Source organism: Myotis brandtii, unplaced genomic scaffold (assembly GCF_000412655.1).
Source record: "Myotis brandtii unplaced genomic scaffold, ASM41265v1 scaffold622, whole genome shotgun sequence".
Taxonomy (NCBI): Eukaryota; Metazoa; Chordata; class Mammalia; order Chiroptera; family Vespertilionidae; genus Myotis; species Myotis brandtii.
This window is the reverse complement of record NW_005370376.1, coordinates 218781-239657: the sequence shown is the minus strand read 5'-3', so window position 1 is coordinate 239657 and position 20877 is coordinate 218781. Positions and strand designations below refer to the sequence as shown.

Below are 20877 nucleotides of genomic sequence, written 5' to 3'. Positions count from 1 at the left end.
ATAAATTTAAGATTTATATATAGGAGGGAACCTAGGCTGTGCAAACATGTATGACTAATTTCCAAAGTGTTTTGAAAATTGCTCCAATTATTTCCTAATAGAAAAAAAACACTTCTGTGAAAGGTTTAGAATAATCAAATCACGGAGCAAAGCAGGATTTCTAGAATTGGCTGGGTTACTGGCATGACATGGCCAGGTCAGGGTGTGTGACCATCTGAAGCTGGCAATTACAGGCAGTCCCTGGATCCCATGAGAGTGGTAGGAAGCACTTAAAAATGGGATAATGCTGCCTGTCTGCATCACCGACAGGATTTACTCGAGTGCTGCCCCTGCTTCGCCAGCATTTTGTAGAAAGCCTTTCGAAGGGCAGGCTGCAAGCTGAGAGCGGGAGTCTGCAAGGGAGTGGTTGGTTTGGGTTTTTTTTTAATGTGAGAGAGGAGAGATTTTCTCTTCCTAATAAAAGCAGTGCAGAGCTTGGTGACTATGATACCGTCTCTCGAATCCATCAAGAACGGAAGGCCTCCGCAGTTTGAAAATACCTCAGGAAAATGTCCATGCGTAGCCTTTCATTCCAAGTCATTTAACTTGCATTTAAACATGCCAGCCCAGCAAAACCAGGCTGGTGGTTTCATTGGTGCAAATGAGAGATATCTGAATGGAGTGGGGTTTGGGGAGAAGAAAGAAAATTAAAAGTATTGCCTTTAGGAAAATAACACTTACATAACAACATTTTTTTAATAACTTTAGCCCAAAAAAAACTCTTTTGAACGAGTTTGAATTCAAGCAATTAGTGGACTCAGAGCTAAGTTAGGGCGTGTGTACCTCACAGCACACTGCCTGTCTGCACCCCTGGGCTGGCTGCTGGGCTTTCCTTCAATGTTGTTTGAAGACTAAAGGTGAAATATATGCGAAACGATTGGCACAGTGTTGATGCACATCAGACGCAACTACTTCTTGGTCTCTATTGTTATCCAATAAAATACACATATGCCGCATGCACAAATATTTGCCTATCAGGTTATTATCTGTCTACTCGGTTGGCATAAAAGAGAATTCAAGGTCTCTCTCTCTCTCTCTCTCTCTCTCTCTCTCTCTCTCTGTTTTTGCCTGTCTCTCTTTATGTCTCTGTCTCTCTGTCACTGTCTCTCTGTGTTTCTATCTCTCTCTCTTTGCCTCTCTCTGTCTATGGGTATCTCTGTCTGTCTGTCTGTCTCTCCTCCACTCCCCTCAGGATACCCTAAGTCTCCTAACTCCTCTGACCTCCCCCAGGAACTGACTTGTTCTTTTTCTCAGCCTCTGACCCCATTAGTTGTCCCATCAAGTTATTGGAAGAGAACAGAAGGTGTAGGGTAGGAATTCCATTTTTGAGGGGGCAGGGGGGGGGCTGCCCGTGCAACTTTGAAATGAAACATCTCCCCACAACTCAGACCGTTGACCACTTGGCACTCTCTTGGCTGTGCTATATGCTAAAGAGAGTCCCTGTTTTCCTTTGCCAGCCCCCCTGGAGACTGGGGTCTGCTCCCCCAGAGCGAGGGGGCCAGGGCTAGAAGGGAATATGGTGACACCTGCTCTGAGAAAGGGACAGTCCTGGAAGTCAGGAAAGCCCAGCCCAAAAAGTGCAGGGAGGTGCACCTATGAAGACAGCGTGTATTTCACATAATCAATTGGCTGGTAAGTACGGTGCATGGTGAGCACTTATTGGACAAATGGACTTTCCTGAGGGGTTTGGATGGTTTTAGGGTTGGGAGAGGAGAACAGCGAAGCCAGTGCTGTAAATACTGATCTGAGCGAATCAGGCGCGGACTCCACACCAGTTAAACCTTCAGAGGCCCTACTTCCCCCTGAAAGTAAAAGCACGGACGTTACAGGAACAGAGGGAAGCAGAAAGACCTCTGACAGAGGTGGTTAAGGAAACCCGAAGGGGTCAAAGGAAACACAGCGGAAAAGAATCCGAGAATCACTGCTTGGAATTCTCCTTTGGAAGCTGAGCACAGAAACCTAAGGAATATATTACAGACAATTTCTGCTCCATGGGACGTTTTCATGTGTCCAACAACGACAAAGGAAAGAAAAGCAGTTAAGCTGTTTAACAAAATTAGCTGAATAATGTGAAGTAGGTCGACATGCCCCCCTTTTTTTGGTCACTAGGCAGATCATAAATTACAGGCCTGGAAAATGCTATAGCTCAGTGAGATTACCACATCCAAGGATTTGCCAAAATGGGAATGTAAAGCCTTATATTCTGACCAAAACTATTTTTAGAACCCTTTCATATTGCAATATGTTTTAATTAATTAACATTTATCTTTATTGTTATATTCATTACAGATGTCCCCTCTGCTTCTTTCCCTCACGGCCCCCCTCCCTCCCGTACCCACCCCACCCAAGCCTTCACCACACTATTGTCTGTGTCCACGGGCTCTGGTTTTCATCTTTTACGTCATCATATATAAAACCTGTCAACATATCCAAAGAAACTGAAAAACCCGCTTCTGTAGATTCGCAGAATCAAAGCTATGGATGAGCTCCAGCCCACCGGTGAGAGCATCGAGACTGAGCAGAGGTAGATGGCACGCTCTCTGCCAGCGCATCACTGGCCGAGGGAGAACTGAAGTGGGATTTGTATGACCCTCGGCCTTCCTGAGGGTCACCTGCAAGAGGCTCAGGGCGTTGAGCCGGGAAAATGCTCTGCTCACGTCCCAGGCCTGAACCCCTCTTCGCTGGGGACTTGGGAGACACCCCTGGGGTTCCTTTTCCTCGCCCACTGGGGAGAAATGTCTTTCCACACATCCTGATCCGTCAGGGCCCACTGGCTTCATGGGGTGAACCCCTTCAGAGCATCCCAGCTGTCCATGCGAAGGGTCAAGGGTCAGTGGCAGGGACCCGGGGTGGTCAGCAGCCAATGGGCTGAGTCCACCCCGCTGGCGGCTGTGATGTGTTCCTTCCCCAGAGGCTCCACCACTAGCACTGCTGCTCCCTGGGGGACATCGGTCTCTGCCCCTCCCCAAGCTGGGACCCAGGTCCTAGGGGCGCTCTCCCCTCCTGGAGTTTTTGCCACTGCGCCCAACCCACGACTTCCGAAGTCACTTCGGAACTTCTCTCTGCTTCCCTGGTATTTGCCTTCTCCAAAGTGTCTGATCCCCCGTCCCACACACTACAGAGGAATTAGAGCAGCGGTTCTCAACCTGTGGGTCGCGACCCCTTTGGGGGTCGAACGACCCTTTCACAGGGGTCGCCTAAGACCATCGGAAAACACATATATAATTACATAATGTTTTTTGTGATTAATTGCTCTGCTTTAATGATGTTCAATTTGTAACAATGAAATTGGGGGTCACCACAACATGAGGAACTGTATTAAAGGGTCGTGGCATTAGGAAGGTTGAGAACCACTGAATTAGAGCATTCGCCACTGGTGATCGAAGGCCCTGCTAATGTCATGCCTCGTCCCACCTCTGGGACTTTGTAAAAACACATCACATAGTACCTACCACCTCGGTTTCCTTTTCCATGACCTCTGAGTTATGGACTTGATCAGAATTTCTTAGCTATCGACCTGGGTTTCACGGAAAAGTTACCGAGGTGAAGGCTGAACCAATGGGGAGCTGCCATTTCTTTGTTAACAAGGACATGAGCGCACACACACTGTCATCATCTCTAGGTGTGACGTGGAACTCGGCCACAACACATCTGAACACGTTCTCCCCACGTTAGAGATCTTTCCCCAAAGTTCACGTGGCATCGGGCCTATTCAGGCATCTGGCTGCTTGCACAAACCAGAAAGGGAAGTCGTGCTGTGGTGAAGCCAGCCTTTATCTCAGAGACCAAGAGCCACTTTGCAAATTTGTAGTATCATTTCCCTAAACAACCGGGGCCGAGCTGTACTTTGGTTCCTCAGTTCTGCATGTTCCTGCCTCTGCGGAGGCAGAAACCAGGCTCTTAGTCTCTTGTTTTCTTTTCAATTATAAGAGCTGCCCGCAGAGTTGAGCTAACAACTCTTCCTTCCATCATGTGTGACTATGGAATCGCATTTACAAGCGAAGGATGGGGTGGATTAGACCTCTCTTCCTTTTAGAGAGAAGATGGAAACATCGTTGCTTTTCTTTTCTCAACGGAATATGTGGGAATCAAAGGAAAAAACTTTTTTCAAGTTAATGCCTGGTTCAGCCAAAGAAGAAGCAAGCAAAGAAGCCAAAATCAGGTAAAATCCGAATTTCTAAAACCTGCCTTATACTTGGTAAAAACATGACTGAAGATATCTCCTAGGTCTAAGGTATCTTCATCTAGTGCAAATGAAGGATATTGGCTAGCCCTTGTTTTGAAAATATCCAATTGAAAATATATTGACTGTACTGCTCCAATTGAAAAAAAAAGTTTTTATTAGAAGCAAACTGTTAAATCGTGTTTTCATTTCCTAAAATTTTTTAAAAATCTTTATTGTTGAAAGTATTACGTATGTCCCCTTTTTTCTCCCATTAACCCCTCAGGTGTTTTCATTTTTTTAAGAAAAAAAAAAGGGGGGGCAACAATTTTAACCACACAGACTAGCAACAATCTTTATTGAAATAAAATCTTAAATACTTTGCAGTCACGGAGGGAAAAACCAGTATATTTCACATATGCTACCCTAATTCCTCCCTGAAGTACTTAAGTGAAGTTAAGAAAACTTAAAATTTAAAGTAATGCTTTTGAGGGTGGGAGGTGGGTGAGAACGGGTGACCAGGTCCTTCTAAACCTGAGGGTCACCAGGACAGAGTCTGTCACCCAAACTTTCCTGACACTAATGAATCCCTTTCATGACAGAGCGAAGGAGAAACGGAACCGGCTGAGCCTCCTCCTGCAGAAATCCGAGTTTCATGAAGAGCCGCAGGCCAGGAGGTCTGCGCACTTGGCCGGAGTAACCAGGTGAATAAGGTTTCTTTACCTGGGGGGGTGAGAGGAATTTTGCTGGTTCTATCATGAAAGGTCTAAGAAAGAGGAAGTCGGGAATTTCCGTTTTATTTGAAAACTGCACAGGAATGAATATAGGAAGGTTCGAGATCTCATTTCAGAAAAACAAGGAATATTCTATAAAATGTAACCACTTTGATAGCTTGAATGACATAGTCTAATAAAAATTCAAGGGCTCTCTTTTAAAATGATAGAGCTGTCCATTTTAAATGATATATTTGACTCCTTGTAAACTAATACTCATTAAGAGTTCTCACAGTGTACAGCCATAGAGAAGAGCTAGGCACATCTTCCCTCGGTGGTTTGAAAAAATGTTCTAGATATGACAGCAAGTAAATTACAAAAAAAGGAGTATTTTGTAATATTTAGCCATTTCTTTAATTCAAACAGAAAATGGAAGAGCCTTATATACTTGTATAAATTCTTCCAAACCTGAAATATGACCAATAAGAGATCCAGGACAAATATACTCAACTCCCTAAATGATCAGCATCGCTAAAAGAAAATGTTTTCTGTTTCTTATCCCTTTAAAAATTCATTAGTCAAACTTCCTGTATCTGTTAGAAAAAAAAAAAAAAGCTGCAAATTGTGGTCAGAGTTTCAAGGAAATTGCAGTTTACAAAAAAAAAATGAAAGATACTATCAGCGTAGGTCCTTCTATTTGCTGAATTAAGAACAATAATGGACCTGAATTTTCCCCCTTGGTTTTTAACCTAACACACGCTCAGTTTTTCCTTAGAAGATAACCAAAGACAAAAGTGAAAAGCAAGTTGAGCGGTGTTCTTGAAGCTGCCAGTGTGAATGCAGATTTCGTTATGTAATAGGCCAACGAGAACCCGTGAAGGCTGGTGGGAAGAGCAGCCTCGCAGCGTCTGTAGCGCAGACTCTAGGCAGACTTGCCGCACGCTCCTTACAAAACATGTTGTGTCTTGAACAGAGTCTGCCGGGAAGAAGCAATACGATGGGGTGAATCATTTGATAAACTGCTTTCCCATAAAGGTTAGTGGTATTTTTTCCCAGCTACTTTATTCCTTCATGAAAAAGTATCCTAAGTATGCATGGAACTATCTAGATAACAGAGGCCATCATAAAAATTGAGTCTGATGGGTAATTTGTAACAATCTGAGTTTCTGATTGACAGATCTCTATATATAAAAGCCTAATATGCAAATGGCCCCCACGGGAGTTCAACTGGGAGACCGATTGCTCGCTATGACGTGTGCTGACCACCAGGGGGCAGCATAGAACGAAGGAAGGTCTCGGCCGGCAGCCGGTAGCCAGGAAGGGAGGCCCTGGACTGCAGCCGGAGGGCCCTGATCACCGGCCAGGCCTAGGAACCCTACCCATGCACGAATTTCATGCACCAGGCCTCTAGTCAACTAATAGAAAACAATCTCATTTTATTAAGAATTACTTATTGTGGTTGAAATATCTCTTTGTGCTGTGGTTAATAGTTTCAAATCTATTCTTTTTTTAATTTTAAATGCAACCCTTGGTTTTATTAAATCCCAGGTTATCCGTGCTATTTTTATTGTTAAGTGAGCTAAAATTTAAAGTAATGCTTTTGATGGACATTCAGGAAACCCTCATGAAACTAGTTTCTTTTTACTTTTATAAATACTTTACTCTCCCTATCAGTCATGTGTTTTTATTTTATTTATTGTTAAATTGATTGGGGTGACATTGATCAACATGAACATATAGGTTTCATGTGTGAGTTGCTATGTTACAAGATCTGTACGTTGCACCGAGTCAAATCTTCTCCTGTCACCTCATATTAAGACCCCCTTTCCCCCAGCACCACCTTCCCTCTGGCAGCCACCACACTGCTGTTTGTGTTAAGTCTCAGTTTAATTTCCCACATATGTGTGAAACCACATGGTTCTTAGCACTTTCTGTCTGACTTATTTCACTTCGAATAATGTTCTCACGTAATCGTGTGTTTTTAACGCGGAATTGTCTAGAAGTGGTCTGTGCAGGTGGAGCTTTGCAGGTGCGATGGGAGGTTAGGACTGACTTGGAGCCCCCTTTGCCCTACCCTATGAGAAAGCAGGGGTCAGAGGTCAGGCTTAGGATCCATTTACAAAGGCAGCAGGTGAGGGAGCTTCTTTGGTCTCCATTCGGCCCAGGATGTATTTCAGGTGGCAAAGCTGACAGGCTGACATGAGTGGCTATGGAGTGGGGCAACCACAGGCTCCTTGTTCACACTGAACCAGGCAGCGTCTGCTTTGTCATTACCGAAGAGCCACGCACTTCCTCAAGCCCGCAGCCCTCATCGGTATCTCAATGTTTTCCTGTTCCTTTCCTCGTTCTTTGAAACCAAAATGCTAAGCAGCCACTTCCCAGGTGAGGCTAACCAGGCTGTTCACAACACTGCTAGTGGGGCTCACATTTCAAGGTGCCTCCTGGAAGAAGGGGTTCCCATCGCTGGGGCAGCGGGGGTGGGGGGGGCAGTAATCCAGCGTGCATTCCTTTGGAGAAAACCCTGACTTTCACTTGTTTGTTTTTATTTTCTGTGTGCTTTCTCCTCCTCAATTGTCTATCCTCCTATAAGGCATTGGTGACCAATTCATGTTCCTCTGAATTTAGTGACCTAGGAATCCTATTTCTGCAGACTATTCCTGAAAATGTTCCCTCTTCTAGGGAAAACAGATTCTGTAATATTGACTCGAGAAATAAATTTTAAAAAAATAGGTAGCGAAATCAAGACTTAAATGTAGACAAGGATGTAATCAATGAAGATGGAGGGCAGGAGTAAGAAAAGACATTCATGCTAACAGAATATAACCTGCTACTCTTTCCCCCTCATTGCCCTGGTACTTCCTACTCTCACCACCCCCTTTGGAGAAGAGTAAGGTAAACAGGTATCCTCAATGACTTGACTTCATTCCCTATATCCAATCATTTCTGAACTACAGTTAAAATTCTTGCCAAACAGATGTGGAACCTCGCCCATCCTCTCTAATTCCGCTGCCACTAAATTGATCAGTTCTCAAGACGAATTACAACAACCTATGTAAAATGTTCCCCCATAATCCATGCCCCCCAAATTTGCTTTCAAAGAAATCCTATTATTTCCAATATTCTGGCACACCCAAGCCCTTCAGCTTCTTAGCCAGTCAGAGCAAGGGATGAGTGGGGGAAAGGGAATTCACTTGGTTTGCAACTTGACTGTTTTTTATAAGGAAGACTAGAGGCCCGGTGCACAAAATTCGTGCACTTGGGGGAGGGGGGAGTCCCTCAGCCCAGCCTGCACCCTCTTGCAGTCCAGGAGCCCTCAGGGAATGGGCCTAAGCCATCAGTCAGACATCCTCAGCGCTGTCGCTGAGGCAGAAGAGGCTCCCGCCACCACCGCTGAGCTCACCAGCTGTGAGCCCGGCTTCTGTGGGAGTGCACTGACCAACAGGAGGCAGCACCTGCGTTGAGCATCTGCCCCCTGGTGGTCAGTGCATGTCATAGCGACTGGTCATTCCGCTGTTTGGTCAATTTGCATATTAGCCTTTTATTATATAGGATGTCTTTTAAGCCAGCACATCACCTGGTCAATATTAAGTACTCAACTAAACCAAATTTGTTGCTAGGAGAAGTTCTCCAGGGTCCCTTTGAGCTCTGAGTTTGGGTTCTCTTCTGCAACATAGAGACTGTATCATCTTAGTTCAGTTTCCTAATTACTCTGACCTTCAGCTGCCTCCAAGGCCAAGGGAAATAACAATGTCTTTAGCTCCAGTGGAAACAGATTTCTGGCAGGATTAAATGAGATGGCAAATACGATACCCAGGCCTGCTCGCTGCCACACAAATTTAAATGTCACTGCTGTTATGAAATAGCAACAATGGCTTTAATTACCTTTCCTGGTTTTTAGTTCACTCCTCACTGGACAAACATGGACAGGACTACATTTCCATTGGGGGGAAAAATAACACATACACTGGATTTATTCCTTTAACTTAATAAATTGGTACCTAGTAATTCCATCATACTCTCACAGCCCGTTCAGAGAAAAGAAAGGGTTAGCTAGCGAGGGTAATCAGTCCTATAGAAAATGCTCACCGGGCAGCCTAATCACGCTGCTTTACCAGGAGTCAGAGCCAAACAGAGAAAAACTACATCTCTCCCGTTCACTGGTGGGAAGACTACAGAGCTGTGCAGCGGCAGCACGCGAGGCAAGAGGGGGTGATACTAATAACAAAAAATCCGCCGTGACCCACTTGGACGCTATTATGGGCGCTCATGATCAAAGTGCTAATTAAATTATACTGAATTCACCAAAAATTGTGCGACTGGTGTTCTTTTAATCAGCCCTCAAAAATTCAATTATTTTAATTGGAAAGCTTATTGTAATGTTAAATTATAAAGCTTAAAATAATCAGCTACAGAAGTCTGTTGGTGGCAATGGTTAAATTCAGCTCGTTTCTACTGACTTCACTGTAGCCATCCCCCACCCCACAAAAAAAAGGAAATATCTTAGCCCTAACCAGTTTGGCTCAGTGGATAGAGCGTCAGCCTGCGGACTCAAGGGTCCCAGGTTTGATTCCAGTCAAGGGCATGTACCTTGGCTGCAGGCACATCCCCAGTAGGGAGTGTGCAGGAGGCAGCTGATCGATGTTTCTCTCTCATCGATGTTTCTCTCTATCCCTCTTCTTTCCTCTCTGTAAGAAATCAATAAAATATATTTTTTTTAAAAAGGAAATATCTTATACTTAGGTGTGTACACACATGTGTACACACACACACACACACACACACAAAAGACCTTGATCTATCTATCAAATTTTATAGACTTTCCCTTTGGTTAAATGTGTAAGCTTCTCAAATTCTGTATGTCACATGTATAAAGAGGAAATGGAAATTTTATTCAATGTAGTCAAATGGGACATGAAATGAACAAAACAGAATAGAAATTTGAGTACTCAGTTTGACAAAAAAAAACGGCAGCTACTAAAACCACTAGAGACTGGTATTAGCATCTTCAGAAATGGGGCCACAGGAAAAGATGGTTCTTACTCTAGATTTTAGGGGATTCATCAAAATTCACCATCTGGACAAGGAGGAAAAGAGAACATACAGGCAGAGAGCCAGCACAGGCCTGGGGAAGTGACCAACGCAATGAGTTTAGGGAACTAAGAAGACATAATTCCTTATTGAGAAACAGCATTTGAAAAAAGGTGGCTTAAGGTAGCGGTTCATAGCCAGATGAGACTACATTAGAGAATGTTGTTGCTGTATTCCACAGAAAGCAAACAATCCAGGAGTTTTTTGGTATTTCCACTACCTTATTCAAATCCCATTCTTAAAATGTAGTTTAATTCTTTTGACATTTAAGAAAACACAGTCTGTTAAAATCTAAGAAAATCGAAACCAAGAGTGGACTTTAAATAATAACATATCAGTATTTCATAATAGAAGGGGACTGAATTGGGATATGTGGGAACTGTACTATCTTCATAACTCTTCTGTAAATCTAAATTTATTCTAAAATAATTTTTTAAAAGATAAGCTCAAACACATTTAGTAAATTACTGAAATCTCTCAATAATTTAACTGCCGTTCTCCCATTTGTTCCTATACAGGTATTAGAATACATTTTTTGCCATTCCTGTTTATTGACAAATTTATCTGAAATTGCAAATGAACCATAAAAATCTATAACTTAACTACTTATATAATTAATAATTTCTAAATGTTGCTTAATTAAAACAAAAAGCATGAAAGACCAACATCAGACTATATCCATCATTCATAATTATCAATTTCAAATCTAGTCATCATTTCTTCTCACTGGCTGACTTTATGAAAGTAAATGCTATCAGTATGAAGTTAACCAATCAATCTATTCCAATTACATTACTTATACATGTGTATTATAGGTTTGGTTTGTGAACATATATGTATATACTTCTGTGTAAGACATCTTTGAAAGTAAAACACTACTTCTGAATATATATAATTTTGAAAACAACTGGCTAAATATATTAAAAATGATAAAAAATGTTGCAATGTATCATGAAGGCTTTAGACTATATAGATGTGTGCAAGACTTCAACGGACAGAAGGAAAGGAAACTTTGAGCAGAGAAAAGGGCATGGAAAAGGGTTGGGAAATAAGAGTTTGGGTGCAGCCTGGAAAAGCAAGCAGTTCACTTCCCCGGGGCAGAGAGTAGTGACACCCACACTGGGGAGTCAGGGTGGGTGCAGACTTCGGAAGAGTTTGTTAGCGACCTGATGGGTGGAGAGCTAGAATTCTATGCATGTCAGAGGGACTACGTATGAGGCTGTTACTAACACAAAAGCTAACCTCAAGGTAAGGGCTGTCTTGGAAAGAAAACGGATGGACTCGGTGACTCACTGTATGTGTGCCTACGTCCTAAAGAGAGGTGATGAAGAAATAAGAGGAGCCCGGCCCGCATGGCTCAGTGGTTGAGCGTCAACCTATGAACCAGGAGGTCACAGTTCGATTCCCAATCAGGGCACATGCCTGGGTTGCAGGCTCGATCTCCAATGTGGGGCATGCAGGAGGCACCCAATCAATAATTCTCTCTCATCATTGATGTTTCTATCTCTCTCTCCCTCTCCCTTCCTCTCTAAAATCAATAAACATTTTTCAAATAGATATTATTGATTTTTTACAGAGAGGAGGGAGAGGGATAGAGAGTTAGAAACATCGATGAGAGAGAAACATCAATCAGTCACCTCCTGCACACTCCCTACTGGGGATGTGCCCACAACCAAGGTACATGCCCTTGACCGGAATCGAACCTGGGACCCTTCAGTCCACAGGCTGACGCTCTATCCACTGAGCCAAACCGGCTAGGGCTAAACATATTTTTTTAAAAAAGAAATATGAGATATGAGATTTTAAAAAAACACATTAAAAAGATCCCCACATTCTATTCCATATTAAGAGGAAGGTGGCCGTGCCTTTTATAGATGAGAAATGGAGGTAGAACAGTATTTGTGAGACGATATCAGGTTAGAGTTCCAACTTAATTGCTGGAAACCTCAGAAGTTTCGCAGGGTTTTGGAGGCTCACACCTAGAAGGTGGAAGGCAGCTTGATCACACACAGAGATTCTCTAACCCTCTCACACAGCTGATAACTGAAGATGAGGAAGGGAAGGGATCCTATGAGGGATCCCCATCGCGAGGAGCATCTTCCGACAACTACATAGCTGTTTATTCTCCTCTGCACCCTCTTTTCCTACTCCCGGCGAATAAGTCCAATACTTTTAACCTTTATCCTTAATGACTATTTGCTGGGACTCTTTGCACCCTGAATTGTGGTCCTACTAAGCTTAATGCTGAGGATAATGAAGAAAGACAAGTAAAGGATGTATGTCATTGCACCCCCTTGATTTAAAAACATGAACTGATGAGACTGTGGAAAATACTTATTACTGAAGTTGAGAGGAAAGGCTACAAGGAAACGAGTACTTCTCTTTTGGGGAAGAAAAGGGCTACTTCTCCTTATGCTGTTCATCTAGTGGCTTTTGAAGTTGCTCTTCCCCATTTTTAGTTACCGATTTTCTGTGAGATAAGGGATTCCGTTGTTCTGCAAAATTAAAATTTCTGAATCAAGCTTACCCATAACAAACACCCAAGTCCTTAATCATCTAAAGGATAAAAATAAGTAAAAACCACCTTAAGTTATAAGTGGACCGTGTGGGTACATTATGATGGCGGAAGTAACTCCAGTGTGTGGGTCACGCCCGCTGGTCTACAGACTGTTGTTCTGGTTGTGGTTTTGCTTTAGAGACCTACAGGCCGACCACCTTTCGAATTCTACCTCAGCTTTGAATGAGGGGTTGCAAGGCTTGCTTTGCCTTCGTCTCTGGTTTCCTTCCAGAATCATTATAGAAAGAGGAGGAAGGGAGAAAAGACAGCAATAAACCAGAAATGATGCAACACACCACCTTTCCTGTCTCAGAAATAGAAGAGGAAGAAGTGTTCAAGCTGTTACCAGCCAGTGGCCCCAGGATGCTCATGCCACCCATCCCTGAAGTCTCCGGCCCAAGGCTCCAGGTCAGGAGAGGGTGCTGCCACCATTATCATAATCGCTTTCGACCATTAAAGGGACTTCATCTCAAATAACAACAGCGACTCTCAGCTTTTTTTCACAAGTTCAGGGTCTGAGATAAGAGGGTGAAAGGAATTGTGGGGAAGGAAACCAAACAGAAACACCCTTGAAAACCAACGATCCCGTGACTTTGCTGTGAGAATAAACCCTAGTAAAACCCACGCGTCTGACTCCTACACTGTTCATCTTGGCAGAGTTTTCGGTTTAAAAAAATACTAAAAACAGAACTAGGTCATTAAGTTTATCCTGAAGTACACACAGTTCTAAGTATTTGGGGGGAAATCTTCTCTCTGTCAAAGTTTTCAAAGGATAACAGTGTGGTGTTGGGGGGCAGGTGGGGGTGGTAGAAGGCATAGGCAGGGGTGGGCAAACTTTTTGACTCAAGGGCCACAATGGGTTCTTAAACTGGACGGGAGGGCCGGAACAAAAGCATGGATGGAGTGTTTGTGTGAACTAATATAAATTCAAAGTAAACATCATTACATAAAAGGGTACGGTCTTTTTTTTTTTTTTAGTTTTATTCATTTCAAACGGGCCGGATCCGGCCCGCGGTCCGTAGTTTGCCCACGGCTGGCATAGAGGGATAAATGGTGATGGGAAAAGTAAAAAAAAAAAAAAGTAAAAAATAAATAAAAATATATAAAAATAATAGTAAAAAAAAAATTTCTTCAAAGAATCATTTGTCCACTCCTGTTTCCTGCTACCTACTGAGAAAAAGCACCAGACTTAGCTTAAGAAATTCATCTTGAAGATCAAGCTCTAAGCTGGAGAAACAAGAACAAGTGTGCTAATCATCACTCACGCTGACCACTCCGGCTACGGCTCCAAGATCAGAAATGAGTCCATTCGCTCAAGAAGCGCGCAGCACTATGGCCTCCGTAAGACGGTCACGTTGGGCCAAGAACGACCATACTACAGGCATCTAATGACAGAGACAAGTCCTGAGTCGCTCCCCAGACGCATAATGTCTTCTCCAAGTCTTGTTGAGCCCGACGTTGCTTGTTTTCCTAGTTCCTTCCCCAGCGTTTAATCACTATCAGCTGGTGCCTTGGGCCAATTTACTGAGGAAAAGAAATGGCGGACTCTCTCCTCGTGCCAATGAAAACACCCAGGTGGCTCTCATCGAGGTGGGGGTTGGAGCCATATCGTATCTGAGACTTAGGTGATGCCTACAGGGCAGTGGTTCTCAACCTTGGCTGCACATTAGCATCACCTGGGAATCTTTTTACAATCCTGATGTCTGGGCCTCATCCTCTGGAAATTCTGTTTCTTTGTTACTCATGTGGTGGCCCCACCCCATAACAAAGAAACAGAATTTCCGGAGGATGAGGCCCAGACATCAGGATTTTAAAAAGATTCCCAGGTGATTCTCATGTGCAGCCCAGGTTGAGAACCACTGCTCTAGGACGTCACATCGCTTCTAACTACTGGTTTCTCAAACAGGACGTTCCTGGATCCCTCATATATTCAAAAGATTGCTCACAACATTTAAAAATAAAAAGGCTTCATAACAGAGAGGGCAAGTTCTATACGTAGGAAAAAGAAATGGGGATGCGTAAAGCACAGTTTGAGGACTGTATTCGTTTTCTGTGGCTGCTATTACAATTTATCACAACTTGAGATAGGGACTTAAAACAGGGCACATTTATTATATGACCATTCTGTAGGTCGGAAGTGCACTATGGGCCCCATTGAAAGGAAATCAAGGTATCAACAGGCCGGTGCCCTTTCTGGAGAGTGTAGGGGAGAATCCCTTTCGGGGTCATTTGGGTTTGGGCCAGAATTCCGTTTTTTGACGTTTTGGATGAAGCTCTCCATTCTCCTGCTGGCTCTAAACTGAGGGCCATTTCCACCTTCCAGAACCCACCACACGCTTGGCTCATGACCGTCTTCTGCCTTCAAGGTCAGCAATGGCCCTTCCCACACTGCACCTCTCTGACCCACTCCTCTGACAACTCCTTCTGCTTTTAGAGACGCCTGTGATCAGAGCGGGTCTACCTGGTCCCCCCACGTGCTCTCCCTTCTCGAGCTCCTTCCCTGTGGTCCCATCAGCAAAGCCCGTGTCCCCTGTGAGGTCACAGTCACCGTTTCTGGGGATCAGCCCTTGGCGGGCTGTCACTGTGCCTTACCCAAAAGTGCTGCCTTCCAGAGAAAGATCCGTTTCTAACATTCTTTGTTTGTTGGACAAGTAAGACCTGGAGCAACTGGACGTATCTGAAACTCAGTTTCCTCGTCAATGACGATGAACATGGGGTATATTCCAGGCATCGTTGTAACAATTAAATGCAGAAAGGAGTATAAACAGCCCTTAGCCCTCACAACCCCTCCACGTGTTATCAGTGCAAAACCCTGAGTTACTGCCATGATTCTACCAAAAGAGATGTATTCTTCTTGCTTCCTTCTGTATTGAACTGGTTATGTTACAAATAATCACTGACCATGAGAAATAGTCCTAGAGCAGTGATAGCAGGGTAGTGAACATGAGAAATGAATATAGCCCTGGCTGGGTAGCTCAGTTGGTTAGAGTATCGTCCCAATAAGTGGATATGCCGAGGCTGTGGGTTCAATCTCTGGTCAGGGCACATACAAGAATCAACCAATGAGTGCATAAGTAAGTGGAACAACAAATTGATGTCTCTCTCTCAAAAAAAAATCAATAATTGATTAAAAGAAGTGGATGTAAGTGAAAATGAGTTGAGCAGACAAAACCTGGAAAAAGCGTCTTAAACAGGGAGATCCAGAGTCCTGGGTACCAGAATATGGTCGAGAAGGGGAGAAGGGGTCCTGATGGAATGGTTTGGCTGGGTAGCTCAGTTGGTTAGAGTATCATCCCGATAAGTGGATATGCCAAGGTTGCGGGTTCAATCTCTGGTCAGGGCACATACAAGAATCAACCAATGAGCACATAAGTAAGTGGAACAACAAATCGATGTCTCTCTCTCTCTCAAAAAAAAATCAATAATTAATTCAAAGAAGTAGATGTAAGTGAAAATGAGTTGAGCAGACAAACCCTGGAAAAATAGTCTTAAACAGAGATATCCAGAGTCCTGGGTACCAGAATGTGGTCTAGAAGGGGAGAAGGGGTCCTGGTGGAATGGCTCCTTGGCTCTATAGATCAGTGATGGCGAACCTATGACACGCGTGTCAGAGGTGACACGCGAACTCATTTTTTTTGGTTGATTTTTCTTTGTTCCTGTGGGACTCTTAGTCAGCTATAGGAGGGGAATGAACCAGCCAAAGGTGGACATCAGGCCTTGGACTGCCCAGCCATTTCCACCCATGAGAAAACATATGTTGTAGCTTTTAATTTCTTTTTTTTTTCCTGAGAGCTTTCAGGCAGCTATGCTACTGGTCTTTGGCTAAACATATCCCTGGAAGCTTACATTCATTGGGAAAAGCAGGGGTCTGGAAATAAAAAATACCTTATTTCAATTCCATCCTCTGCCATTATTTATCCGCAGGCACAATTTGGATGCTTAAGGCTCTTACATGACCAGAATTAATGACTAAAATTAATAAGATGCTACATGGAGTGAATACAACTAAAGTACTGGATGGAGGTTTTAAATATGCAATTAAGAAACAGAGCCTGGCTTGATCTATCACCAGAAGGCTCTAGAATGTTCAGCTGGTCAGAAGTTAACCATGGGCCTGCATTGCATGGCAACTGCTTAAAGAAACCACAATCACTCTTAGGCTGCATTTGAACAAGTTTGTTGTCTTTATTAAATAAGTTTATATTCCCTGTGCTATTTGAAACCCCCAAAGAGAACTAAACCAGTGTTTAGTTCTGGTTTATTTAAGGAGGATATTGTTGACCACAAAATATCTTCAGAAATGTAACCAGGATAGTAGACTGGTCTTAAGAGAAACAGTTGCAGGAACTTTGTCTAAAAAACCTGGAAAATCATCTTCTGGGAAATATCAAGCCTCGGGCCTCAAGCATCTGAAGAGTTGACAAGTGGAGTATATTCTACCTGCATCTACTGATTTAGATAACATTTCAAGGTCCTTACTACACTCAAAGCACTGTGCTAGGAGCTGTGAGATGTAGAGATTAATAATATATAGGACCAATCTCAGGGCACTTGTAATTAAGTAAGATGAAAACAAGGAGTCTGGGATCTCTGGTTTTCATCCCAGCTCTGTGGCCCACTGGGTATGTGACCTTGAGCAGTTTTTAAACTTCTCTTAACTCAGAAGTCTTTTTTAAAAAATATATTTTATTGATATTTTACAGAGAGGAAGGGAGAGGGATTCAGTTAGAAACATTGATGAGAGAGAAACATTGATCAGCTGCCTCCTGCAAAACCCCAACTGGGGATGTGCCTGCAACCAAGGTACATGCCCTTGACCAGAATCGAACCTGGGACCTTTCAGTCTGCAGGCCAAAGCTCTATCCACTGAGCTAAACCGTTTAGGGCCATATTAATCATCTTAGCGTAAGCAAACTCTCATAGAAACAAAAGATAAAGGCAAGAGAAATCAAGAAGTTGGTATCATGCACTACTTTAGCTCATCTACCTATACAAACTTTTATTTGCCTCGAAATGATTATTCCTCCTCCTTACGATAGACTAAAAAAAAAATCATAATAGATGAGAAAAACGTGATTTGGCAATGGTCCAAGTGACAACACAATTGTGACTGTCTTTGACTGCAAGCTCAGTGTGAGGTAATTGTGTGACACAACTGCTAAAAATGGCAATTACCTACCCTCAAATATGAACTCAGTAGTTTCTATATTTTTATTATGTGTTCAATAAATAGTGTTTCTTTGCTGAAGGGGTAGATCTAGCAGTCTACACTGCTAAGAATTCTACTTGACTACAAATTTGTATGATCCGTGAGGTGACCTTGTCTATGTGGATATTGGTGCACACTGAAAATAATGATTGTTCTCCTTGCTTCAGGATGTTTCATTCTGTTCGGTGATTCAATGTATGATTCTAATTTTCCCAGGGCCAACCTTATACACAGACCAAGAAAAGGCAGCTAGGTGTAAGGTGTTACTCAGGAGGGAAAAGGAAAGACACCGCTGAAAACTCACCCATCAGAACCTGATATATCAGCGGCGCTCTGATAAAAAGCATTCAGCGATTTACATTTTTTAAACATATTCATTCTCAGCACACATGTGCTTGTAGGAAAGCATCATCATAGCATGAAAACAAGTGCTGGAATAAAACAAAAGGCCCACTTTGAAATCCCAAATAGGCTCTAAACTCCCTGTTGGCAGTCAATGAACATGATTTTACTAATGATTGAAAATAAGTGGGACCTAATGACCTCTATGTTACTTGCTATTACAACGACCCAGTATTCGATTAGAAGCGAGGGGGAAGGACCGGCAGTATCGGGGGACAAGAGCCACATGGGATGCCACCCAAGAGTCAATCACCCAACTCCTCAACCCATGACAGGCTGAGCACCCCAGCACCCACGCACATGCCCACTCCAACATTGAATAGTCTTGTGCTGTTTCTCAAAGGTGTTTACTTCCATCCACTGACCCTAACTACCCCTTTGTGAAATTACAATCCAGGTTAACCTTGACTTTCACACCAAAGAACTCATCGTGAAGAGCATCACGCAGCCCACCCTGCACAGTTTTGATGCTGCGCAGAGCAGAGTGTATCAGCTGATGGAACAAGACAGTTACACGCGGTTTCTGAAATCTGACATCTATTCAGACTTGGTAGAAGGAAGACCTCAGAGACCCACCAATCTGAGAAGGCGGTCACGTTCCTTCACCTACAACGAATTCCAGGACGTGAAGTCGGATGTTGCCATTTGGTTTTAAAGAAAATTAATTTTGCTCATTTTGGGGGCGAGATTGTACATCTGCCTCTAAGACATAGCATATGTGAACAAAATAAAATATGTCGTGTAAGAGGATTTTAAGAACGTAAATCAAAACTTTTATTCTAACAATACATACTGTACCTGCCAGTATATTCAGTCACACCTTCCACTTGACTTCATTCCATACATAATCAGAAAAGTAGATGTGAACAGACACTGATAAATGAATATCAACCAAAAAATAATATATATGACACCTGAAACAATGAAGTAAATTCATTAAAAGATCAAGATTCAACCCATAAAATTTTATTTATCTACTAGAGGCCCAGTGCACAGATTCGTGCACCAGTGGGGTCCCTCAGCCTGGCCTAGGGGATAGGGCTGAAACTGGCTCTCTGACATCCCCCAAGGGGTCCCGGATTGCAAGAGGGCAGTTCTCAGGTGACACACCCCAGAATCGGGCTCCAGATTTGAGAACCACAGCTGCCAAGTCACTGCAGCTCGGCAGCTCCTGCGTTGAGTGCCTGCCCCCTGGTGGTCAGTGCATGTCATAGCTACTGGTCAGAGTGTCTGCCCCCTGTTGGTCATTGCATATCATAGCTACCAGCCAGTTGGCTGGTCAGCTGGTTGGCTGGTCAGCCAGTCGCTTAGGCTTTTATATATTTAGATATAATTCCTAAGCCCATCTATTGTGAAATATAATAAATACATTCACTTTAAAAAAATCACATGATTATGAAGGAAACAAGAACTTTACAATTGAGTCTGTTAATTTACTTTTTGTTAGCCAATTTAGGATACGTTTTCTTCTTTTCTATTTTTTTGTTTTTCTTCTTCTCCAGGTGGCTATTTTGCTAAGAATTTTAGGTAAAAAAAAAGTTTTCAGAGTGTTTCACCTACACATAAATAGATCTAGATCAGCAGCTTGATTTTTAAGAGATAAATAAAAATTATAATTATTCTTCAGTCTACTAAGTATAATTGCTCTGCCATAGCACACTATTTCTCCCTCATAAAGGGAAATCCTTAGGCAGATGTTGCAGGTAATATAAACAGACAATATTTATACTTTGCAGAGGATTTTGATTTAAAAATTAGGATTACAAATAACAGATAAAAAGTAATTGGAGAGAAATAAAATCAATAAAACAACTAAATATTGTGTTCTAAAACAATCATGTGAAAAGAAGTATTTTTTTTAATCCCTGAATACTGAAAATGTTATTGCATATGTTCCAGCAAGATCAGAGTCTGTCTTAAAAAAGGAAAAGGTATCTTCATTTTCTGTTGCTGCGGCCAAAGGTAAACTGAGTGGGGGGGGGGGCGCGGGGGGGGAAGGATTAAGGAAAGACAGACAAGAGAATGAAAGCTGGGTCTCGGTGGGACGCTGCTCCCTGATGAGGAGACAGTGCCAGCGCCCACAAGCCCTGTCTTTATTGTATAGCGGATGCCACGAGGCAAAGTAGGGGCGTGATCACATTGTTTACAGCATTCTCGTGAGTTCCAACCTCACTCAACTACATGCACCTGAACTCTATCACAAGGCACGTGGGGCTACGTGTTCCGACCATAGGTTCAAGCTCACAACCACAGCCGTTGGCTATGATTGTGCTGGGAGGGCCCTGCCCTCCAGCTGGGACTTGCACGTGGCAATGAGAGGACCCTGTCCTTTCATTAGTCCGAGGCTTGAACCTGGCCAAAACACCGTAGCCGCGCCCCATAATTTTTAATTTTTCACACAGAACCTCGGAAGTAGACAGGGGCCTCCAGTGAATGCCTGAGTCAGAAAATGCATCTCTAAAGGTGGCGTTACATAGTTATCACAGCAAAGTAATTGACCAGTGCCCACTAAGTATCAGGATTCTCTTATAAAATACAATATCAGGTGAGTATATCAAATACACCAACCTGTCAAAAAAGTCATCTTGCTTGTTGTACTGGAAACTAAACCTTAAGTCAGAACTCATCCTGAAACGAGGTTCTTTCTTTCAAGGGTAATTTTGCTGATGTTATAAATATGTGTAGTGAATATACACATGCATGTCCA

General features: G+C 43.0%; 1 protein-coding gene across 1 annotated transcript; it reads left to right on the top strand.

Moving 5' to 3' along the window:
* Nucleotides 1–3794: 3794 nt before the first annotated feature.
* LOC102244391 (regulator of G-protein signaling 18) lies at nt 3795–18926 on the top strand. Its single transcript, XM_014528199.1, has 5 exons — nt 3795–4201; nt 4804–4905; nt 5888–5949; nt 12873–13035; nt 18549–18926. The coding sequence occupies exons 1-5, from the start codon at nt 4083–4085 to the stop codon at nt 18823–18825; spliced, it is 723 nt and encodes a 240-aa protein (XP_014383685.1). The 5' UTR covers nt 3795–4082; the 3' UTR covers nt 18826–18926.
* The last annotated feature ends 1951 nt before the right edge of the window (nt 18927–20877 follow it).